Raw genomic sequence first — 26109 nt, 5'->3', positions numbered from 1 at the left:
GAGTACTCAGTCCCTAAGGGGTTTCAATAGCTTTCTCTTCTGTAATCACTGTGCTAACAGTGGACTGCTAGAAACTCTTCCAGGTCAGTGTTCTTCCTCTTTGGCTTCCCCTCAGTATATATTATATTCTTGCTATCTAAAGACTTCAGAATACACATATTTAATTTGGATAAACCTGATCAACTTAATCCTTTAAGGTATAATTTCTTAATTAGATAATATGTTAGTGGTTAATTTTTATTTGGATCTCAATTGTGATTTCTCAGTTATGATTTTATCATAAATAACCCCTTTTTGTATTTAAGGTAATAGGTTTCTCTTCTCCACTTAGATTCATGTAGGGAGCTGTCCTATGACTTCTAAGTTTAACAGAAAAAAATCTCTTGCTTGGTGAGTATGGTCATGTAGGGAGCTGTCCTATGACTTCTAAGTTTAACAGAAAAAAATCTCTTGCTTGGTGAGTATGGACATTTGTTCAGAATGTATGAATCCGTGCTCAGTTGTTTTTATTCACTTCGATTTTGCCAAAGAATGAGATTCTCAATCTTATCTTTCTTTTTCAACAAACTTTTTTTTTAATTGAAGTATAGTTGATTTACAATGTTGTGTTAATTTCTGCTGTACAAGAAAGTGATTCAGTTACATATATATACATTCTTTTCTCTATCTTTTCCATTATGGTTTATCACAGGGTATTGAATATAATTCCCTGTGCTATACAGTAGGACCTTGTTGTTTATCCATCCTATATATAATAGTTTGCATCTGCTTAACCCAACCTCCTACTCCATCCCTCCCCCACCCCGCTCCTGCTTGGCAACCATAAGTCTGTTCTGTATGTCTGTGAGGCTTCAACAAACATGTTTAGAGCATCTTTTCTACATCTGGAAAAGGAAATACAGAGAAAATCTGTGCCCTCATGGAACTTTGCCTGGGGAGACCTCCAGTTACCAACCACAATAATAAATGAGAAAAGTACAAACTAAGGTCAGGTCTGAGAAGAAAATCAAAAAGATGGTGTAATGAAGAAAGTGAGTTTGGGATACTTCACTGTAAAGAGGTCTCTTTAAAGAGATAAAATCTTAGTTGAGACCTAAAGGGAGAGAAGGAACTGGACATGGGCAGATAAAAGGGCAGAACGTTTTCTAAAGGATATATGATGAACAAAGTACCACGTGGAAAATGGCATATTAGAGAAATAGTGGTATGTTTGAAAGCATTGCATATGTAGTCAAGTGAGAAAAGAGGATAATAGTTTGATATAAAATTGAGAGACAGAGCAGATTGTATAAGGTCTTGAGAGAAAGGTTAAGGAGGTTTGACCGTATTCTAAGAATCCACTGAAGTATTCCAAGCAGAGAGTTATAAGGCCTGATTTTTCTATAGAACCATTCTGTAAAGAATTTATTGCAGAAGGGCAAGAATGGAGGCAGGGAGATGGACTGAAAACATCACTTTATTAAACCAGGGGAGAATTCAATAATGCAGGAGAGGAGAATTGTGAGGATGATGAAACTCACTTGAGTGATAGGAATACCCTATATCTAAATTGTGTAGGTTTGAACATATACTTAAACACTTTGTAAGGAAATAAATATAAGCATATTTATACAATATGTGTTATATTTACAAATAAATATAATAATATAATTTATTTATTTATGTAAGTGAAATGCAAAAAAAAACAATAAAACCAGAGACTCATGCCTTTTATTCTTTACCTCTTCAAACAGATATTCTAAATGATGAGGAAGAGAAGTTAATATGAACTCTTTTTTTTTTAGATTCCAGGTGATATCTTCAAAAAATGACTATTGAAAAAGACATAAGTTGGTTCTTAAGATAGTGTGGATTTGTGTTCCATACACCCCAAATTATTAGAGAATGATAAACTTGGCCATAACAAGAGTTTTGTCTCAGAAAACCTATCTTGACTGATCACTGGGCTCTCAGGTCAGGGAGTTTTCAGGTGCTTTAAACATAACTACTCCACCTACTCAGAGCTCTGTGTCAGAATTAATTCAGCACCAGATTTGAACTAGTGTAGCTTGGGTAAGGTGGGTTGAACAAGGTAAATGGAATTGAGAAGTTATTTGTCCTAACTGGAAAATTGTGATGTTCCTCATTCTAAACATGTTCCACTAGAGACCCCAGGGCATATTTTGAGGAGCACACCATGGTTAGATAAGATTATTTTCCCCTAGCTCTTCCCAGAATGCTACACACACACACAAATACCCCTTGATCATGGTGTGAAAAGGATGTACACTATTTAATTTCTCTTTTGCAAAGATTAGGTGTGCAAGACTATTGAAGGTAAATATTTCTAAATAATCAGAAGGAGCACATATTTTCTTTTAGGCCTGAATTAATACTATGTTCATATAATTCCTTATAGAAAATTAAAAAATACCGTAGGAGAAAAAAATGTCATTTCTATTCTACTCTTCCTCTTTGGAGAGGATAAAAAGGTAAAAGAACTGTTCTGAGTTGATAAATAAAGGTATAACTACATCAACTCTCTCAGAACGAAGATTTGCTCTGAAAGCAAACACTACCACAGTGCCAAAAAGCTAACCAACGTCTCAAGAGCTCTGCACAAATGTTACAGACTTGTCTTCACTTTGTTTTATTCCTCTTTGGAAGACGTGAGTTTCTATGAGTGTAAGCATTTTCCTAAATAGAAATTTCCCTTAGGAAATTTAAATCCCAACTGTTTCAAGGCAGAAAGGGTCTTTCCATTATGCCTCTAAAGGACAAGCAAGTCAAGTGATGACAAACAAAGAGTGTGAAAGACCAGTGAATTGCCAATAAAATGAGTAGTGGACTGACAAGTGAATGTAATAGTTTTCTTCCAGAAGTAGATAGAGAATTAGGACAGGGACAGCAAATGAATGGAGCGGGGGTACAGAGAATGGTGAACCTTGTCTTCATGGCCCTCTGAAATTTTAGTGGTGGCAAGTTCAAAGGCGTGTCATGGTCAGGAAATAGCATAAATAAGTGCAGTTGATGACAGGTAAAATGCAAAGTATGTGCCCGATCTCAAGACAGCAGCCCCTCCTCACAGCCAGCTTATTGTTTCCAAAATGAAAATAATATGTCCAATATTTCCAGGACTTCTATGTTTTTATAAGAAGCAAAAATTAAGAGTACTATGACTTGTCCTAATTTTAAAAGGTTATATATCCTTGTAAGTCACACTATCCAATCAAACAGAATGAAGTTCAGCCAGTGGGTCACATTTACCAAGGTGAATAATAATTAAATGGTTGAAAATAATGGTGTAAAAAGTTAAAACCTGTATCTTCTGAAGATAGAAGGAGAACTGGCTGACTGGCAATGCCTTGTTTGACATAAGGTTCAGCACAGTCTCTGACCATAACCCATGGAGTAAGTGGAGGAGGTGGACAAGGAGATCATCTCTTATGGGTCCTCTGCCTCCAGGGAGAAGTACTTGGCTCTCCTGTGTTTAGAGATGAGAAAATACTGGCTATTTCATCTTTATTTAGTGCTCACCTGCCATTAAGTCTCAGGTGACATTCAGAGTTCCAGCATTGTCAAGATTGTGACTGGGAGTAAATGCAGGAAAGCTTGGATTCTCCCAGGGTCTCATTAGAACATAAGCAGCATGAAGGCATGGAGTCTAGCCTATCCTGTGCAGTTTTTCCAGCACCTAGACAAGCAGGAATGTTGTAGGAGCTCAGTGTAGGACCCCAGAAGAATGGCTGGAACTTGGAGTTCAGAGTCTTACCTGCTAAAGTATGTCTTGATAAAGATGCTCCACAGGACCAGATGTGCATTACTCAGATGTTGGCAACTTATGAAAACAACTTAGAGAAAAAGATACTCAAAACAAGAAAGTCAGGTAAAAGAATGTCTCCAAGAGAAAGAATAAGGAACTGAAATAGAGCACTGAGATTAATTACCCATTAAAGGACCAGAGGGAAAAATCCTTTCAAAATGTAGGAGACACATTTTTCTTCTCTGTGCATTAGAGTTATTGGGGTTGAGATTTCAAATCACAAATGTCTCTGACGATCTTTGCTTTGTAATGGATTATATTTCTATTTCTCTGATTAAAAGCCAGATTTAACTGGCTTCGTAGTGATTCAATACTTTGATTTTAAAAGGTCTTTACAATTTAAAAAAATCTGTTTATATTATACAAAGCCATGGAGCATTTCCATTAAAGGTAGGAAGGCACATTATTACAGGCGAAAATCACTGACTTCCTGGAGATGCCATTGACAGTCATTTATAGGCTAGGGAAATACTTCTATCTCAAGAGTGAAGGTGTATCTCATTTATAGGCAGCAAAATTTATTTTAGGTGTCTGTGAGGTTATAGCCTCATTCTCTAGTTTCCAAAGGTGAAGTAAGTTTAGATTCACTTACCAAAAGGGGCAGAATTGTACGTACATTGGATTCTCTTTCCTTCCCTTTCTAACTAGTTAGGGAAAATCTGTTTTTCAAATGGCAATATTTCATACTGATGGCAAGGGCTTTCATGCTTCCAAGAGTAAGAAATATTCTTCATACTGGGGCTTTGGGTCACTTCATTGGATTTCTGCTCTGATGTCATAAGCCCACTGTCTTAGTTTGGATTCTGCTGAAATCAGAACCTGAGATGAATACTAAATTTATTCGGCAGGTGACCTCAGGAAGAATGAGGGAGTGGAGATAGTGAGACCAGAGAATGATTAAAAATCAGCAGAAGCAGCCCTGCTAAGGAGATTGTTGTAGGTGATGGGGACATGATTGCACACTAAAATTTTAAGAAGTGAATAAAATATACCCAGGATTATTTACCAGAAAAGACGGTGGTTGGAATATTTATAAACTGCCTTCCATCTCCTGTTCTTTGAAGGGTGCCTTCAGGGCACTGACTTACTGTGTTTTGCATGTGGACTAAGCTGGCTCCATGGTGTAGGAAAAGATCCTGGATTTGGAGCAGAGACTCTGCATCACCTGACTTGGGGAACCATCGTTATAAGGTGCTCACTCCAAAAGCTGCTGAAATCAGAGGCTGGCCGAGATGTTGTGACCTGGGCTTCCAGAGGAAATAGCAATGCCTACTTTCCAGAAATACAGCTCCCTAGCTTGCTGCTCTTCATGTGCATTCTAGTTTTCACCGTTCAGTTGACCCCAATTCCTAGAAGAAGCCAGCCCTGTAACTCTGCTTTCCATACCCAATTATTTCCTCTGTTTGCAATGGGAGATGGGTAATATTATAGTATTCTCACCTTGAAACATAGCTTATAGGTTTCTTCAAACTGGCTTGACCAGAAAGCTCTGTACTTTGGGAGTTATTGAGCCTTCGTGAATAAACCTGATACTTGGATTCACATTTGTCTTTTGGGAGCTGATACCTGGTTAGAACCTGGGAAGAAGGAAGACTGATTGATCAGAAAGTAAAACCACCTCAGTGCCTGCACATTTGCATTGTCCTATAACTATTATTTTCGGTACTCACTGGTCTTGAGAATCATTTTGATTAATATTTGCTTGAATAATAAAGTATCTCTTAATGTTAGGATAAAAATACAGTTTAATAATTTATCTATAGAATTTCTCTAAGCCCAATTACTCTGTAAAATGTCAGATGAATACATTTATGACATATAAAGATTGCTGTCCTAGAAAACTAAATATAAGTGGATAATAACCTATAAATATTTGATAATTTATATGCTTTTAATAGGCAGTACATAATCTTAACCATTATTTTTAGCATCATATTTTGTAGGATATAAAATATTAACTGCTTTAAGATTGTTATATATTATATAAAGAATCACTAATGATAAGGTCACTGGGCTTAATTTGCTATTGGTTTCCTTTTAGAAAGGTTTATTAGGGGTTAATAAGTAATATAAAAGGACTAAATTTTTCATTTTAGGTCACTTTTAGACTTATTGCATAGAACTATTTCACTTTGTAATATTAAATCAAATTATACTGTCCCTGAATTTAGAATTTGTGTTATGTATTTGCATATATATGCCTTTACTTCAGAGTGAGTCAGATTTGCAGGGTTTTCTTTTTCTTCTCTGAATGTTTTTCCACAGCATCAATAAATCAACATTATAAAAGCGAGACAATTATCTGTTCATTACTTATGTTAAAAATGTTTTTAATTAATTTATTTTTTATTGAACTATAGTTGATTTACAATAAAAATGTAAAAAAAAAAGTCTATTTTAGTGGCATTATGGGAAGAAAATGGAAAGAGAATATACTTAATAGAAATCTATAATCACCAAAGAGTTGTGTGCATTATTAAGTAAAAAGTTAAAATTAACTACAATTAAGCAACCAAATTACTTAAAGTCTGAAATGTTCTTTCATTTAAAAAAATCTTTGAATACCTCTAATGTCCTAGTCACTTTTCTAGGCACTGAGATACAACAGGGAACAAAAGGTAGAAAATTTCCTTCCTCTAAGAAATTCAATTCTAGTAGGAAGAGATAAAATAAATCATTAATTAAGTGATATAAAGATAAGATAGTGATAATTGTTATGATGGAAAAAAGTAGTTGGACAGAGTGACATAGTATTATTTTATATAATGTGGACAGGCCACTAAGAGAGACTATAGAGTAGTCTCTATATAGTAATGGAGACTCAATGAAATAATTGAGAAAACTGCTCATATCTGAGGGAGGCATTCATCATCAGATGAACATCAGGAGGTCACCTAGGATGGGGACTGGGAGGATGCAATAGGAACTGGGTCGGAGAGGTGGCCAGGGACCAGATTATGTAGGATGTAACAGGACAAAGTAAGGAGTGTGTGTTACATTCAAAGCATTATTTGAAGCCATGGATTTTGAGCTGGGGGTAAAGTGATCCGTTTCATATTTTAAAATGATCACTCTAGGTATTTGATGAGAAATACATGTTAATGTGACACGAATGGAAGAAGGAAATAAGATGTTATAGTTCAGGCAAGAGGTGATGGTGGCCTGGATCAGGGTGACTGTAATGATGGTTGTGAGAAGTGGTTGAATTTAAATATATTTTGAAGATGCAGCCAGTGGGATCTGCTGATGGACTTCATGGGATGTACAAACAAAGACTGGAAAATAATTCTATAATTTTGGCCTGAGGAACTGGGTGAACCATGACACCATCCAATGAGACAGAAAAGACAAGGGGTGGAGCAGGATTAGGCTAACCCCTCAGTATTGGGGGATTGGTTGGAGGTGTCATATGGAAATCCAAGTGGAAATGTTGAGCAGTTATTTGAGTATATGAGTTGAGAGTTCAGGGGAGAGTCCAGAACTTATGAAAACAATTTTGTTAATTATCAGTATATGTATGATACTTAAACAAACAAAAACCTGGATGGAATCCCTTAAGGGATGAATGTATTTAGAGAAGGGAGAGGAGGAATGAAGTTCTGAACAGGTACAGTATTCACCAGAGGAGACAGAAAACAGTGAAGAAATTAGTGATTGTAGGAACATGGAATGCAAGTCCAGAAAGTATTTAAGTAGAAGGAATGTGTAAAATGCTACTGAAAATATGACTAAAACGAGGAAGGAGAATTTGCTTTCTAATTTTTCAATGTGGTGCTAGCTGGTGACATACGATGTGAAGAGTTTCACTTTAGTCTTGGGATTAAAAGCAAATTGGGAATAGGTTTGAAGGGAATGGTAAGTTAGGAAATGGATACTCAATATAGACAACAGATTTGATAATTATTTTTTTTTTAAATTTTTATTGGAGTATAGTTGCTTTACAATGTTGAGTTAGTTTCTACTGTATAGCAAAGTGAATCAGCTATATGTATACATATATCCCTCTTTTTTGGATTTCCTTTCCATTTAGGTCACCGCAGAGCATTGAGTAGAGTTCACTCTGCTATACAGTAGGTTCTCATTAGTTATCTATTTTATATATAGCATCAATAGAGTATATATGTCAATCCCAATCTGCCAATTCATCCCACCCCCCTTACCTCCTTGCTATCTATACGTTTGTTCTCTACATCTGTGTCTCCATTTCTGCTTTGTAAATAAGATCGTCTATACCAATTTTTTTTCAGGTTCCACATACATGTGTTAATATACGATATTTGTTTTGCTCTTTCTTATTTACTTCATTCTTTCTGACAGGCTCTAGGTCCATCCACGTCTCTACAAATGACCCAATTTCATTCCTTTTTGTGGCTGAGGGACATTCCATTGTATATATGTACCACATCTTCTTTATCCATTCCTTCTTTGATGGACATTTAGGTTGTTACCATGTCCTGTTTATTGTAAATAGTGCTGCAATGAACATTGGAGTGCATGTGTCTTTTTGAATTATGGTTTTCTCAGGGTATATGCCCAGTAGTGGGATTGCTGGGTCACATGATAGTTCTATCTTTAGTTTCCTAAGGAACCTCCATACTGTTCTACCTAGACAGCTCTCCTTTCGCCTAAGGAGGTAAAAGCCCCGTCCTCAGAAAACTATAAGATACTGATGAAAGAAATCATCTTTATTCATCAAGGAGATTGGTCCATAATTTTCTTTTTTTGTAGTATCTTTGTCTGGTTTTGGTATCAGGGTGATGGTGGGCTCGTAGAATAAGTTTGGGATTGTTCTTTCCTCTGAAATTTTTTGGAAGAATTTGAGAAGGATAGGCGTTAGCTCTTCTCTAAATGTTTGATAGAATTCACCTCTGAAGCCTGAACTTTTGTTTGTTGAAAAAATTTTAAGCACAGTTTCAATTTCATTAGTTGTGATTGGTCTGTTCATATTTTCTGTTTCATCCTGGTTCAGTCTTGGAAGCTTATACCTTTCTAAGAATTTGTCCATTTCTTATAGGTTGTCCATTTTATTGGCATAAAGTTGCTTGTAGTAGTCTCTTATGATGCTGTGTATTTCTGCGGTGTCCATTGTAACTTCCCCTTTTTCATTTCTAATTTTATTGATTTGAGTCCTCTCCCTCTTTTTCCTGATGAGTCTGGCTAAAGGTTTATCAATTTTGTTTATCTTCATGAAGAACCAGCTTTTAGTTTTATTGATCTTTGTTATTGTTTTCTTTGTTTCTATTTCATTTATTTCTGCTCTGATATTTATGATTTCTTTCCTTCTGCTAACTTTGGGTTTTGTTCATTCTTCTTTGTCTAGTTCCTTTAGGTGTAAGGTTAGATTGTTTAATCAAGACAATATGGTACTGGCACAAAAACAGAAATATAGATCAACGGAATAGGAAAGAAAGGCCAGAGATAAACCCACACACTTATGGCCAACTAATCTATGACAAAGGAGGCAAGGATATACAGTGGAGAGAAGACAGTCTGTTCAATAAGTGGTGCTGGGAAAACTGGACAGCTACATGTAAAAGAAAGAAATTAGAACACTCCCTAACACTACACTCAAAAATAAACTCAAATTGACTAAAGACCTAAATGTAAGAGTGGACACTATAAAACTCTTAGAGGAAAACATAGGAAGAACAATCTTTGACATAAACCACAGAGAGATCATTTTTGACCCACTTCCTAGAGTAATGGAAATAAAAACAAAAATAAACAGATGGGACCTAATGAAACTTAAAAGCTTTTGCAAAGCAAAGGAAACTATAAAGAAGATAAAAAGACAACCTTCAGAATGGGAGAAAATATTTGCAAAAGAATCAATGGACAAAGGATTAATTACCAAAATACATAAACAGCACATGCAGCTCAATATTTAAGAAAATAAACAACCCAATCAAAAAATGGGCAGAAGACCTAAATAGACATTTCACCGAAGAAGACATACAGATGGTCCAGAGGCACATGAAAGGCTGCTTAACATCACTAATTATTAGAGAAATGCAAATCAAAACTACAATGAGGTATCACCTCACACCAGTTAGAATGGGCATCATCAAAAAATCTGCAAACAACAAATGCTGGAGAGGGTGTGGAGGTTCCTGAAAAACTAAAACTAGAATTACCATATGACCCAGCAATACCACTACTGGGCATATACCCAGAGAAAACCATAATTCAAAAAGACACATGCACCCCAATGTTCAATGAAGTACTATTTACAATAGCCAGGTCACAGAAGCAACCTAAATGCCCATCAACAGATGAATGGATAAAGAAGATGTGATACATATATACAATGGGATATTAATTAGCCATAAAATGAAATGGAATTGGGTGATTTGCAGACACATGGATGGACCTGGAGACTGTCATACAGAGTGAAGTAAGTCAGAAAGAGAAAAACAAACATCGTATATTAACATATATATGTGGAATCTAGAAAAATGGTAGAGATGAACCAGTTGCAAGGCAGAAATAGAGACACAGATGTAGAGAACAAATGTATGGACACCAAGGGGGGAAAGTGGAGATGGTGTTGGTGGGATGAATTGGAAGATTGGGATTCATATATATACACTAATATGTGTAAAATAGATAACTAATAAGAACCTGCTGTATAAAAAATAAATAAATAAAATTTAAAAAGTAAAAAAGAAATCAAATATGACACAAACAGATGGGGAGACACACTATGTTCTTGGATTGGAAGAATCAGCATTGTGAAAATGACTATAGTACCCAAAGCAAACTACAGATTCAATGCAAGCCCTATCAAATTACCAATGGCATTTTTCACATAATTAGAACAAAAAAATGTACAATTTGTATGGAAACACAAAGGACCTCGAACAGCAAAAGCAACCTTGAGAAAAACAAAAACGGAGCTGGAGGAATCAGACTCCCTGACTTCAGACTATATTACAAAGCTACAGTAATCAAGACAGTATGGTACTGGCACAAAAACAGAAATATAGATCAATGGAACAGGATAGAAAGACCAGAGGTAAGCCCAGAGATTAGGTGACTTATGGTCACCTAATCTATGACAAAGGAGGCCACAATATACAATGGAGCAAAGGCAGCCTCTTTAATAAGTGGTGCTGGGAAAACTGTACAGCTACATGTAAAAAAATGAAATTAGAACACTCCCTAAACCAAACACAAAAATAAACTCAAAGTGGATTAAATACCTAAATGTAAGGCCAGACTGTATAAAACTCTTAGAGAAAAACATAGGCAGGACACTCTTTGACATAAATCGCAGCAAGATCTTTTTTGACCCACCTCTTAGAGTAATGAGAGTAAAAACAAACACAAAAATATGGGACCTAATTAAACTTAAAAGATTTTGCACAGCAAAGGAAACCATAAACAATACAAAAAGACAACCCTCAGAATGGGAGAAAATATTTGCAAACGAAGCAACTGACAAAGGATTAACCTCCAAAACATACAAACCAGTCATGCAGCTCAATATCAAAAAAACAAACAACCCAATCAAAAAATGGGTGGAAGACATAAATAGACATTTCTCCAAAGGAGATAAACAGCCGGCCGACAAACACATGAAAAATGCTCAATATTACTAATCATTAAAGAAATGCAAATCAAAACTACAATAAGACCTCACCTCACACTGGTCAGAATGGCCATCATCACAAAATCTACAAACAATAAATGCTGGTGAGTGTGTGGAGAAAAGGGAACCCTCTTGCATTGTTGGTGGGAATGTCAATTGATAAAGATTTGACAATTCTATTTAAAAAAAAGAAATGTAGTTTAATATACATATAAAAAGGGAAAGATTCAAAAATGAGATGAGAAAGAGGTTAATATCAATATTTATATACTGGTAGTAGTGACATAGTATGGATGAAGGAATTTATGTTGCAGAAAATAATGTCAGGATGAATGTCCTTTAATGATAGGTGACAGAGGACAGAAGCAATTTACCAGTAGAAGGGATAACCACAGACAGGAACAGGGAAACCAGAGAAAAACACTGTGTATGACTGCAGATCTCTGTAGGGTGTTAGTTGTTAGTGGGGAGATAAAGTTCTCTTCTGATCACTTTTACTTTCTCAGGAATATGAGAGACAAAGATTTAAACTGAAATTTAAGTAGAGGGAAGATTGATGGGAATTTAAAAAGAGAAGAGAGAGCCAGAAATAATAAGCTAGGATGCTGGGAAACTGGATTGATTAGTGAGAAGCAGCATTCAGAGGCAGCCAACGGCTTCCTTGAGTTCTGTGGTCAGGAAGTCAAAGTAAGAACAACCAATGTAGAGTGTGAGAGTCTGTGTGTGTGTGTGTGTGTGTGTGTGTACACATACTTGTGTTTTTTTCTCCTGTTCTATGACACCCATGTGAATGAAAAATATATGGGAAGTTGGGATTAACTTCAAGATAGAGGTGTTTTGAGGCGAGCATTATGGAAGGAGACAGAGGCAGGATAATGCAAGTAAGGCAGTGGTTATAACTGTGAGCCATGGAATTAGGTTGGGCAAAAAGGAGATAAGGATTTGGTGGGAGGAAGAGGCAAAAATGAGGTTTGAATGTGGCGTCAGTGAACAAGAATTCTTGAGAGTGCTTTGAGTTTCCTGCTCATCTCTTCAGCTAATGTCATGCCATGCTGCTGCCACTGGCTGTAGCACATCTCTTAATGGTCCGATTATGCATAAAATATAAATATCCGTTATTAGGGAAATATTCTCACCTTTATAGTTTATTAAGTACAATTTTGATTTTTGATATCTCTCAATCTATTTCTTTATCTATATACATATATATGTATCTACCAATATATAAATGGCATTTCAATCTCAGTCCAAACCAGTTTTTTTCAAGGCCTTTTCTGATTGTTTTCTTTAAATTCACCTCCCCAACTCCTAACCTTATTCCAGCCCTTTATAATCGCTTTTCTACATAATTTTTCCCTATGGCAATTAATATATCTGCTCTATACCATGTTAAGTTATGATCTCTCTCAAATACATGTATATTAGTGAGAGAGTAGATATGAATGAATTATTTTTTATGATCATAGCTTTCTAGAAGAAGTATGAGAATTGAATCTTCCAACCCTTCCAGGAAACAGTTTAGCAGTTGCCAGTCTCTGATACACCTGGCCTGAAATGATGGTTAAATCAACTCAGAATTGACTACATCTACAGAGACACTTTGGCTACACCAGTTACTGCATAGTGATTTCAACTGAGGGGTCATATAGTAGACCACCAAACCAGGTGTGAGACCCCCTTTATAATGGCCTGTGAGTTGGGTATTTGTAAACTTCCAACAAATCTTTTTGAAATTAAGAAGAAAACTCATTTCTTCCAATATGAGGAGCCTACAATAGAGTTAACCAAAAAGTAAGCATAATTTGCTGAGTTCAAAATTCAAATTTTCCTTGGGAAACAGGCCACACAAAATCCAATTTAGAGCTTGAAAGGAAGCGCATGGAATCATTATTCCTTAAGTGGCTTTCCCAGGAATCAGTTACACATACGTGTTATATGAATGTGGGTTTATGTGAACATCATCCGAAAAAAGCTTGAGATCCCCAAATAACTGAAAATACAGTGTTTCAGAACCCAATGAATCAATGAGAGGAGGTTGAAGTTTTTTCATTAAAAATAAAAAGGGGCATAATTTGATTCATCAATGATTTATAAAATGATATTTAGTTCAGTGATATACTTTACTATTTATATTTTATTAAATGTTCATCATTCATGAATATTTATGGAGCACATATGAGGTGAGGGCACTTCTCACCAGCTCTGCTGGGCAGTGCTAATCTAACTCGCTATAATCTGTCACCTGGACCATTTCCAAAGCTTTCTGATATGTCTCTCTGCTACTATTACTGGAACTCTCTACTTCATTCTCCACACAAGAGTCAGCATCATTTAATGAGCATGTAAATTAAAAACAAACAAAACGTAAAAATTAAACCTTTCATTTTCAATCTCACTCTCTCCTCAAACTACTGCTCCATTTCTTGTTTCCTTCTTTAAAAATAAAAATATTCCTTTAATAAACTGTGTATTCATCTCAGCACTTTTCTCACATTTTCTCTTAAATCCACTTCAAACAGAATTTTGCACCCTCCACTCCAGCAAAACTGCGTCCTTGACAGTGTCACCAATGACGTTTGTATTGCTAACGCCAATGGTTAATACTTAGTCCTTATTTTACTTGACATAATAATATTTGACAACGTTGATCACTCTCTCTACTTGAAATAATTTACATGCCTTTCCAAACTCTATCTGCTCTTGTTTTACCTCCTGTATCACTGACTGCTCTTTTGAATTTCCTTTGCGAGTTCTTCCTTCTCCCCTGGAACCCTAAATATCGCAGTGCCTCTGGGCTCAGTCCTTGGTCCTCTTCTCTCTTCTATCCACACTCACTCTTTTGTGAGCCTACCCAGCACCACAGTTGTATATCTGAAGACTCCCACATGTATATTTCAATTGGAGACCACCTCATACAGCCAGCTGTGCACTCAGCTTCTACACTGGGGTGTCTAATTGGCAACTCAATCTTAGATTTTGAAACAATGCTAAGAACCTTAGCTTGCAGTGAAATAGGTTGTGAAAAGAAAAACAAAGAACACATTAATCCTTCAAATTTTAGGATGAATTTAAAGTATCAGAACAATGTGTTATATCAAGTAATTTTACAAAACATGTTTCTCAGTCATATTCAGCTCAGTGTGTCATTTCTTATTTTAACAATGTTAGCGTGGTAGCAGCTGCAAAACAATAGCATGGGGAATGGTATTGCTAGTTGGATACGTGTGGTCCCAAGTACAAATCTCAACCATTTGGAAGATGAGGGGCAATATGAAATTTAGAAAAGATACTTTTATAGCCAAAATGTATTGCTTCTTATTTATGTAATAACATCTGTAGATTGTAGTTCACTTTTTTTTTTTTTTTTTAAGTTTCAGCCAACACTTCTGTGTCTGTAACAATTGTTACCAAGGAAACCTTTTCTGAAGCTGTCATTATTCCCCAGGAAGACACCTGCATATTTTTTGTTCAGGTGTCAGTTTCCTATTGCTTTTGACCACTTATTCACTGGAAATGCTTCTAGTTCTTTATCAGTTTTGCTTTTCAATATCATTTCTATATTTCTAGTTTTTTTTTTCTTCTTTTACTCCTAAGAGTATAGAATCTAATATTAGATTCACTTAGCCAGGTTCTCTCAGGAAAGAAACCCAAAAGATCCCAGTGGTGAAGAATTCAGACATTAATAAATTATGATTTGAGATTTGAATACATTCTTGCTGGGCCCACATAATTAATATTGGTATGCCAAAACAATATAGCTTTTTGTATTTCATAAAAACAATTTCTCAGCAGAAGTTTAGAGGGCTAATGTTCTTTCCTAAGTTCATTGATGACTTTTGCATTTATTTTTGGATAGAAATTATGTTGTGGAATGATTGATATTGAGGCAACTGACTCCAAGTCGTATTTTTCTCCTGGAACTTTAAATTCACAAGGGCTCCCTGATTGATTTCTAGCATATAAGTATGTTTAAAAGAGCTAAACTTACTCTTTATATTTTTTTAAAGTAACATTTATGTAATGGATATAACAGTACTATTTCTCTTAGATTATTCATACAACAATGCCTTTTCTGTATTACAAGCATATAAACATACTTTAGATAAACTTCAATTCAAAACAGCATAAAAATGTAAAATACCTTGATGTATAATTCATATATTTCTTAATATTTAGTGAATTTTAGATTAAAAAGCATAATTTTTGTTTTTACTAGTTTCTTTTACAAGAGACAAAGAGCCTCTTGACCCTCCTGCCCCACTTGAATGGAACAGGTTAGTTCAGGATTTGCAGAGTAGAGATGAGGGTGCCAGTTATTTACAACCAACATGTTGATACAGACAGAGCAGGTGGAAATTTACCTGAATAACCAGGAGCACAGAGGCAGATGTATCCACCTGTTCTTTTGACACAATTTTCTCCATCACGACAAGGTGAGATTTCACATTCATTTATATCCAGTTCACAAAAAGATCCATGATATTCAGGTTCACAATTACATAGAAGTCTAGAGAAAAAAAAGAGAAATAATGTAACACCAAAAAGCATTTCATTATATACATAATTCATATATATATATTAAATTTCAGACTTTTAACTAAATGTACAGAAATTGAAATATTTCCATTTTATTTTTTTCTTTGAAGAAAATACAATTCACCTTTTTTGGTCCAAAACCTCGGGAGTTCCCCAAGTCAAATTCGAAACTGGCCCCATATATAGAGAGCAAGAATAAACCAAAGAAAGAGGCAGACCACCCCAGATCAGTAGATGGCAGGTTTAATAAGTAAGGGAACTTAAATCAGAAGCTTGTCTTGGGCGGTCACAAGATGAGTAGATCTCTGAACCTGCCCACCAGAACCTTAGGAGTTTATATAGACACCTTAAGGAGGATCAGTCGTGTACCATCCAGATGGTCTCAATAACACATTATCATCTCAAGGCTGTATCCTTGGTGTGGCTCCTAGTATGGGAACGGTGGGAGGATGCACATATCAAGAATGGGGATGGAGTTAGAAGCCTCCCATTGCCCTGGTCCAGCTCATGAGTCAACCGAAGGTCAAGTCCACTTGATGACCTCCTCCAACAATCTTCTAGATAATTTTCTCCTTAAAAGTTCTTTATGTGGGAGTGTTTTTTAAAATGAATGTATTTGGTTAAAAAATTACTGGAATTTCATAGATACTATTGAGCTTAATTCTGTACCTGTATTTGTTTCGTTATGGTATAAATATCACCTTTAACTATATTCTATGTTGAAATTTGAAAATTATTCTCTCCATGGATTGAATAACATTTTTTTCCTGATACTAAAGTCCTTCTGATTATTTTTTTTTAATTCTTTTAACAAAAACAATTTCATTAGTGATTAATTATAGTAGCAGATGTTGCAGAAATTGAATGTTATTCAATGATTAGATGTCGGGTTCAAAGTGTCATGAACTTAATGGACAGAGGGACTCTCAAAAGCCTTGTCATTGAGGATGACTTCCAGAAACTTCATCTGAACCCCCTTTCAATGTCCAGCTGTCCCCTCTTTATCTTATGCATCAGCCTCTGATGACTCTGAGTTACTGAGTTCAGATTTGTCCTCAACTCTTGTTTGGAAGTGTTTCTTTGTTCTTATGTGCATTTCTTTCTATTGATTGAGATCCTGTCTCAATCAACTCTTGACTTATTTCCTCTTTAGTCTAAGCTGTGGCAGCTACAAATATAAGTACATGTGGCAAGATCACTTTGAATTTATTCTCAGTCTCTTTTTGGATATTGTGCCCACCAAGTTTATGTTTAAACATCTAGTCAGTCTGTATCTGTTTACCAGAAGGGAGAAGACGAATCCTCCTTAGATGAATTGTGACTAGTTTTAGTTATGTGTTGGTGGAATAGCATCAGTAAAAGCAACAACCAAATAATTGATGATAAAACCAATAAATAATGTTAAGAGGAAGAAACAAGATAATTTAGTCTTTCCTAATTTAACTTCTATATTCATAAAAATATTAATGAAAACATGGAACGAATTTCTATAGATAAAATTAAATTGAGAGAAAAGTGCACTTAGCAAAACAAGCTCTATATAGTTGCAATTCTCCCCCCCTCTTGTAGAAGTCTAGAAAAAAGCTTTATCAAATATCCTTTCAATGCTTTTTTCTTTCTTTTGGCTGCACCATGGCATGCAGGATCTTAGTTCCCTGATCAGGGATCGAACCCATGCCCCCTGCAGTGGAAGCACAGAGTCTTAACCATTGGACCACCAGGGAAGTCCCTCAGTGCTTTTGAGACAGATTTTTATTCTGATTTTCTAAGGAAACCTCTTCCTAATTGTTTTGACATAATCATAATTTCAACAAAAATCATAACCACCAGAAATCTAATATATCCAAGCTCCCAATTCACCACACATTAATTTACTGAATGCCAAACATTAGTCATATACCCAGATCCAAGTGTAAATAAGCTTGGTTTTGCTTTTGAAAGTCTCATAGACAATTTAGGGACATGGACATGTAAACCAGGACAGTAAAGATATGCCAATAGAGACAGGTGTACAATCCTATAAAAACAGAGCTAACTTCTAGAGAAACTGACAGAAAAGGTTTTACCAGTTAATCATAAAGAAAGAGTGGAATCTTTGAATCTGTTGGACAGAAGGCACTAAAATTGCATGTATAATGTCATGCTGGTATAAAAGAGTACTGTACTTCTCAAGAGCTCTCAACATGGTAAGGAAATGACTATAACCACTTTTTTAGGGTAACGTTAATCCAGTTACTATGAGTCCCTGAAGTTATGTTCAAATGGGGAAAATTTTCTCCATCTCCACTATCTGACTAATATCTTCCTATCCATAACGAATCTTGTAAATCCTTGCTAAAATCAAAATATACTTGCTAATGATATTGTCCTTGATTGCTGTTGTGTGTTCTCAGTGAACCCATGATGATTCCAAGGGATCATAGAGTAGGCTGGAGATGGGCACAGTGTTCTCAGATATGGCAGTAAAAGGTATGTCCAGGACATAATTTTTTTCATACTGATAAACTTGAAAATGTTGTATTACTACAAAATACATAACATAATGACTTTAATTTCAATTTATACATTGTTGCAGGTATTTAGGACAGTTCTATCATATTGCCAAAAGTTGCAAAATCTACTTGGTAGTCTGAAATGTTGAATATTAGAAGTTATTTTAGGACATCTTTCTTCTCAATGATAGATTTATAATAATGATCACTGACTTTCTCAATCTAATCTAAATAGCAATTTATTCATTAAATTTATAGAGCTTCCTCTCTTTCTGTCTCTCCTTTATTTCTCTAATTTTGAAAATGAAGAAATATCCATATCCCTTGTCTTTTGCCACCCAAATTTCATTTTCTGTGATTATAGAAAGGTTCCTGAGTGGTTTCTTGATCAAATCAGTACCCTAGAATCTGGAGATTTCAACCAACTTAAAATAGGAGATGTTCTCTATTGATGGTCCTAACTGAATCATCTCTATATAATTTGCCAAATGGTACTTTTCTAACTCATCATTTATTCTACATTTACCAGATGACTTTTGACTGTTAGGAAGAGCTTTACATTTTCTTTCATTCATTTATTCATTTGTTCATTTATTCAGTTATTTATTTGTAGCTATATGAATTCATGAGTTTTATTTTATTCACTGTGTCAAATATGTAACTATTATTATTGATTTTGATACTCAGTTTGTGTGAGATTCGGAGAGTGGGAACCTTTTCAAGCTGTCTCTTGTATCCTTTTGACCCATCTCCATCATTCTTTGAGCACTTGCTTACTTTCTAGCAAGATATTCCAGGTTTATCTTACATTTTTCCAGTCCTAGATGTGAAATCAGCCATTTCTCCTAGGACTCCTGGCTCCTTTAAGTGAAGAGTGGTATTTGGAAGCCAAGATAACTTGTATGTGTATGTGTATGTGTGTGTGTGTGTGTATATATATATATATATATGTATATATATATACACATATATGTGTGTCTGTATATGCATACATATATGCCCATTTCTATATCTTTGTGTATGTGTGTATATATGTATATTATAAGCATACATATTAATGCATGAATGCATATTAACACCCCATTTCTAATTTGACATAATAGGATTCATTTTAGCTTAGCCAATTTCTATGTCTACAATTCTTTTTTCTAACAATGAGAAATGTTGTTTTCATTATTTTAAACATACTATTATTTACTTCCTCCATCAGTTAATGTGAAAATTTTCATGTTCTTTGTCTTCCTATGGTGAAGATGTGGGATTTTTTTTAAATTGAAGTCTAACTGACTTACAATTGTATATTAGTTTCAGGGATACAAAATAGTGATTCAATATTTAATATATAATAAAATGATCACCATGATAATTCTAATTACCATCTGTCACCATACAAAGTTATTACAATATTATTGGTTATATTCCCTGTGCTGTACGTTACATCCCTGTGACTTATTTATTTTACAAATGGAATTTTGTACCTCTTAAACCCCTTTATCTGTTTTACTCATCCTCCCACCTCCCACCCATCTGACAACCACCAATTTGTTCTTTCTGTCTGTGAGATATCACTTCACACCTTTCAGAATGGCTTTTAAGAAAAAGACAAGAAATAACAAGTGTTGGCAAGGATGTGGAGAAAAGTGAACACTTGTGCACTGTTGGTAGGAAGATAAATTGTTGCAGATGCTATGGAAAACAGTATGGAGGTTTCTCAAAAAATAAAAAAATAGAACTTCCATACGATCCAGCATTTCCCTTTCTAGGTATTTGCCCGAAGAAAATTAAAACACTAATTTGAAAAGATATCTGCACCCTAGTGTTCAAAAGAGCATTATTTACAGTAACCAAGATATGGAAGCAACCTAAATGTCCATCAACAGAGGAATGGATAAAGAAGATGCAGTATATACACACAGTGGAATATTATTAAGCCATAAAAGAAAGAAATGTTACCATTTGCAAAAACATGGATGGACTTATAGGGTATTATGCTAAGTAAAATAAGTCAGACAGAGAAAGACAAATTCCATATGATTTTATTTATATGTGAAGTCTAAAAAACAAAACAAATGAACATACACAACAAAACCCATAATAGTTTTTGTTTGTTTGTTTGTTTGTCTGTGTGGTAGTTTTGAGAATGTATGACAAGATTAGATTTTCTTACCTACCCAGAATTCTCCTTTGCTCATTTTTCAATTATAATTACCATCTAAAGTTTAGCCTTGTGGATCCTTCTATAGTTTTTACTAAAACTTATATTCATTTATCGTATCACATTAGGGCAAATTTCCATGAAGATCAAATCTTTATTACAGAATAGAGCTTCTACCTTGAATCTCTGTGTATAGTCTTTCCCAGGAAAATCAATGTATATATATGTACGCTCTTTCCCTCCTTCCCACTCTTCCACCCACTTCCCTTTCTCTTTCTCTTCCCTCCCCACTCACCCCTACACCTCTCACTAGGAGAGGCAAGCACAGTGTTGCACACTCCCAATTTGTTCTCTCTGCACTTAACCTGGCCCTTCAGACACTTAGAAAATGAAAGTGCATGGTTGTGTCAAAGGATCCTCGCCAGATGTTTCCTCCTACTGGCCTCTGGCTAAAGGACACTATCCCTTCAGCATTTCCTTCTATTATTACCTGGGGAGGTTCCCAGCCCTTCTTTATGCAGACCACATCTACCTAGGCTGAGGGGAAAAAAATAAAATTGAACATTTTTATTAACATCTTTAGTGACCCATTGGATTTTATAATAGTTATTGTACTGTATACTAAAAGTCTCTAAAACATTTCTTCCTTTTGATGAAACTTTAACCACTTTTAAAAGAATGCATATAGTAAACATATCCTATTTCAAATAAACAACTAAGACCATGAAATATGTAATAAATTATTTTTTCACATTTTTTTTTGAATTTTATTTTACTTTTTTATACAGCAGGTTCTTATTAATTATCCATTTTATACATATTAGTGTATATATGTCAATCCCAATCTCCCAATTCCTCTCACCACCACCCCCCCACCCAGCCACTTTCCCCCCTTGGTGTCCATACGTTTGTTCTCTAAATCTGTGTCTCTATTTCTGCCCTGCAAACCGGTTCATCTGTATCATTTTTCTAGGTTCCACATATATGCGTTAATATACGATATTTGTTTTTCTCTTTCTGACTTACTTCACTCTGTATGACAGTTTCTAGATCCTTCCACGTCTCTACAAATGACCCTAGATGTTCCAATTAAAAGATAAGACTTTTATTTCAAAAGTTTCAGTGGAATTAAATAGGTTGTCAAGGTTTTGAACATTTTTGTTTAAATTTCTTTTAAGTTAATAGTGATATAAAAATTTTTACTTATATTTTCAACATACTTTTCCAATTACCAAAATGAATTTTAACAGGTGACTTCTGAAAAAAATTAAATACATTAAAATGAAGTTGAGATTAAGAAGAGTAATTGTAATTTACATGAGGCGATTTTTCCATGATGAAAACGGAAAGGTGCAAGATAATCACAGGGGCATACAGCGCTAAGATGAACCTCTGCTTTACATTATTCTTTATCTTGTTTTTTTATCTTACTTCACATGAGGAAAGAATTAATAAGTAGAGAAATTGTTTTTATGCTTCTAGAAAGCTGACTTATTTTAAAATATAGTGACTGTATTGATTAAATCATATTAAAAGATCCAAGACAAAGTATAGGGGATTCTTTTTTTAACATCTTTATTGGAGTATAATTGCTTTACAATGGTGTGTTAGTTTCTGCTGTATAACAAAGTGAATCAGCTATGCTTATACATATATCCCCATATCTCCTCCCTCTTGCAAATCTCTCCCACCATCCCTATCCCACCCCTCCAGGTCTTCACAAAGCAGTGAGCTGCTCTCCTTGTGCTATGCACCTGCTTCTAACTAGCTACCTATTTCATATTTGGCAGTGTGTGTATTTCCATGCCATGCTCTCATTTCGTCCCAGCTTACCCTTCCCACTCCCCGTGTCTTCAAGTCAATTCTCTATGTCTGTGTCTTTATTCCTGTCCTGCCCCTAGGTTCTTCAGAAACATTTTTTTTTTGATTCCATATATATGCGTTAGCATATGGTATTTGTTTTTCTCTTTCTGACTTACTTCACTCTGTATGACAGACTCTAGGTCCATCCACCTAACTACAAATAACTCAATTTCGTTTCTTTTTATGGCTGAGTAATATTCCATTGTATATATGTGCCACATCTTCTTTATCCATTCATCTGTCAGTGGACACTTAGGTTGCTTCCATGTCCTGGCTATTGTAAATACAGCTGCAATGAACATTGCGGTACATGACTCCTTTTGAATTATGGTTTTCTCAGGGTATATGCCCAGTAATGGGATTGCTGGGTGGTATGGTAGTTCGATTTTTTGTTCTTTAAGGAACCTCCATAATGTTCTCCATAGTGGCTGTATCAGTTTACATTCCCACCAACAGTGCAACAGAGTTCCCTTTTCTCTACACCTTCTCCAGCATTTATTGTTTGTAGATATTTTGATGATGGTCATTCTGATTGGTGTGACGTGATACCACATTGTAGTTTTGATATGCACTTCTCTAATGATTAGTGATGTTCAACATTCTTTCATGTGTTTGTTGGCAATCTATATATCTTCTTTGGAGAAATGTCTATTTAGGTCTTCTGCCCATTTTTGGATTGGGTTGTTTATTTTTTTGATATTGAGCTGCATGAGCTGCTTCTAAATTTTGGAGATTAATCCTTTGTCAGTTGCTTCATTTGCAAATATTTTCTCCCATTCTGAGGGTTGTCTTTTCATCTTGTTTATGGTTTCCTTTGCTGTGCAAAATCTTTTAAGTTCCATTAGGTCCCATTTGTTTATTTTTGTTTTTATTTCCATTTCTCTAGGAGGTGGGTCAAAAAGGATCTTGCTGTGATTTATGTCATAGAGTGTTCTGCCTATGTTTTCCTCTAAGAGTTTGATAGTGTCTGCCCTTACACTTAGGTCTTTAATCCATTTCGAGTTTATTTTTGTGTATGGTGTTAAGGAGTGTTGTAATTTCATTCTTTTACATGTAGCTATCCTGTTTTCCCAGCACCACTTATTGAAAAGACTGTCCTTTCTTCATTGTATATTTTTGCCTCCTTTATCGAAAATAAGGTGACCATATGTGCATGGGTTTATCTCTGGGCGTTCTATCCTGTTCCATTGATCTATATTTCTGTTTTGTGCCAGTACCATACTGTCTTGATTACTATAGCTTTGTAGTAGAGTCGTAAGTCTGGGAGACTGATTTGTCCAGCTCCGTTTTCCTTTCTCAAGATTTCTTTGGCTATTTGGGGTCTTTTGTATTTCCATACACATTGTGAAATTTTAGCCAGACTCATCAAGAAAAAAAGGGAGAAGACTCAAATCAATAGAATTAGAAATGAAAAAGGAGAAGTAAAAACTGACACTGCAGAAATACAAAGGATCATGAGAGATTACTACAAGCAACTATATGCCAATAAATGGACAACCTGGAAGAAATGGACACATTCTTAGAAAAGCACAATCTTCTGAGACTGAACCAGGAAGAAATAGAAAATATAAACAGACCAATCCCAAGCACTGAAATTGAAATTGTGATTAAAGATCTTCCAACAAACAAAAGCCCAGGACCAGATGGCTTCACAGGTGAATTCTATTAAACATTTAGAGAAGAGTTAACACCCATCCTTCTCAAAATCTTCCAAAATATTACAGAGGAGTAATACTCCCAAACTCATTCTACGAGGCCACCATCACCCTGTTACCAAAACCAGACAAAGATGTCACAAGGAAAGAAAACTACAGGCCAATATCACTGAAGAACAGAGATGTAAAAATCCTCAAAAAAATACTAGCAACAAGTCCAACAGCACATTGAAAGGATCATACAGCATGATCAAGTGGGGTTTATCCCAGGAATGCAAGGATTCTTCAATATATGCAGATCAATCAATGTGATACCCCATATTAACAAATTGAAGGAGAAAAACCATATGATCTTCTCAATAGATGCAGAGAGAGCTTTTGAGAAAATTCAACACTCATTTATGATAAAACCCTCCAGAAAGTAGGCATAGAGGGAACTTACCTCAACATAATAAAGGCCATATATGACAAACCCACAGCCAACATCGTTCTCAATGGTGAAATACTGAAACCATTTCCACTAAGATCAGGAACAAGACAAGGTTGCTCAATCTCACCAGTATTATTCAACATCGTTTTGGAAGTTTTAGCCACAGCAATCAGTGAAGAAAAAGAAATAAACGGAACCCAAATTGGAAAAGAAGAAGTAAAGCTGTCACTGTTTGCAGATGGCATATACTATACACAGAGAATCCTAAATATGCTATCAGAAAACTACTAGAGCTAATCAATGAATTTGGTAAAGTAGCAGGATACAAAATTAATGCACAGATATCTCTAGCATTCCTATACACTAATTATAAAAAATCTGAAAAAGAAATTAAGGAAACACTCCCATTTACCATTGCAACAAAAAGAATAAAATACCTAGGAATAAATCTACCTAAGGAGACAAAAGACCTGTATGCAGAAAACTATAAGACACTGATGAAAGAAATTAAAGATGATACAAACAGATGGAGAGATAAACCATGTTCTTGGATTGGAAGAATCAACATTGACAAAATGACTATACTATACAAAGTTATCTACAGATTTAATGCTATCCCTATGAAACTACCAGTGGCATTTTTCACAGAAGTATAGAGTTTTTAATGAGAGTTTTGATTTTAAAATATTTTTGTAGTATTAAGATTTGACCTATATATTTCTCAATAGATTATTTTATATGAAACCTACAGTCAAATACAAAAATGAAACAATAAAATGTTGCTGGTGAAATTTTAATATAAGAACTTCTTAGTCCGTTATAACAATAGAAATTTTATGAGAATTTATAATACATTTTAATGCAACTTATTCCTTTTTCTTGTAACACTAAATCAGCATTCCTGAACAACTCTTCTTTGTAAGTAATGACATTTGTTAATCAAATAATTATTAATATTTTCTATTTGCAACATGAATAAAGATTCCTGTATTAAAATTTTATGAAGTTAAACACTCTAATATTTTAAAAAAGTTAACCATTTATAAAATATGATATAATTCTTACTATCTTTTGTTTTATAAGTTTTCATTTTTTAACAGATACAGGCATATTTAAGTATACAAGTATATGTAATAAAAAGTAAATACAGTATTTTGAACACTTGCACATAGAAAAAATATCAAATTTAATATTAATCTAAGAGGATATTGAATACTCTATGATATGCATAGTTTACTTTTTATGTTTCAATTTATCTGCATCTTTAAGATGCTGTACTTTAAGGTTTTGTACATTCTGTGTACCTCAAACAAAATGAAAAGAAGGAAAGTATGGATATTGCTCCATAGTTTTCTTTTTTTTATAGTATCGTTGTCTGGTTTTGGTATCAGGGTGATGGTGGCCTTGTAGAATAAGTTTGGGATTGTTCTTCCCTCTGCAATTTTTTGGAAGAGTTTGAGAAGGATGGGTGTTAGCTCTTCTCTAAATGTTTGATAGAATACTTCTGTGAAGCCATCTAGTCTTAGGCTTTCGTTTGTTGGAAGATTTTAAATCACAGTCTCAATTTCAGAACTTGTGATTGGTC

The 26109-nt window shown here is 34.9% G+C and overlaps 1 protein-coding gene across 1 annotated transcript in view; it reads right to left on the bottom strand.

Annotated features, from left to right (window-relative positions):
• The window catches only part of EYS (eyes shut homolog), a 1768116-nt gene that overhangs the window by 1153450 nt on the left and 588557 nt on the right, over positions 1-26109 (bottom strand). Inside the window, exon 13 of the mRNA XM_036871239.1 lies at positions 15755-15900. Within this exon, the coding sequence (XP_036727134.1) occupies positions 15755-15900 (146 nt within the window). The remainder of the gene's footprint in view (positions 1-15754; positions 15901-26109) is intronic.

Source organism: Balaenoptera musculus, chromosome 12 (genome assembly GCF_009873245.2).
Source record: "Balaenoptera musculus isolate JJ_BM4_2016_0621 chromosome 12, mBalMus1.pri.v3, whole genome shotgun sequence".
NCBI classification, from domain to species: domain Eukaryota; kingdom Metazoa; phylum Chordata; class Mammalia; order Artiodactyla; family Balaenopteridae; genus Balaenoptera; species Balaenoptera musculus.
The sequence above is the reverse complement of the archived record's forward strand: the minus strand, read 5'-3'. Positions and strand labels throughout refer to the sequence as shown.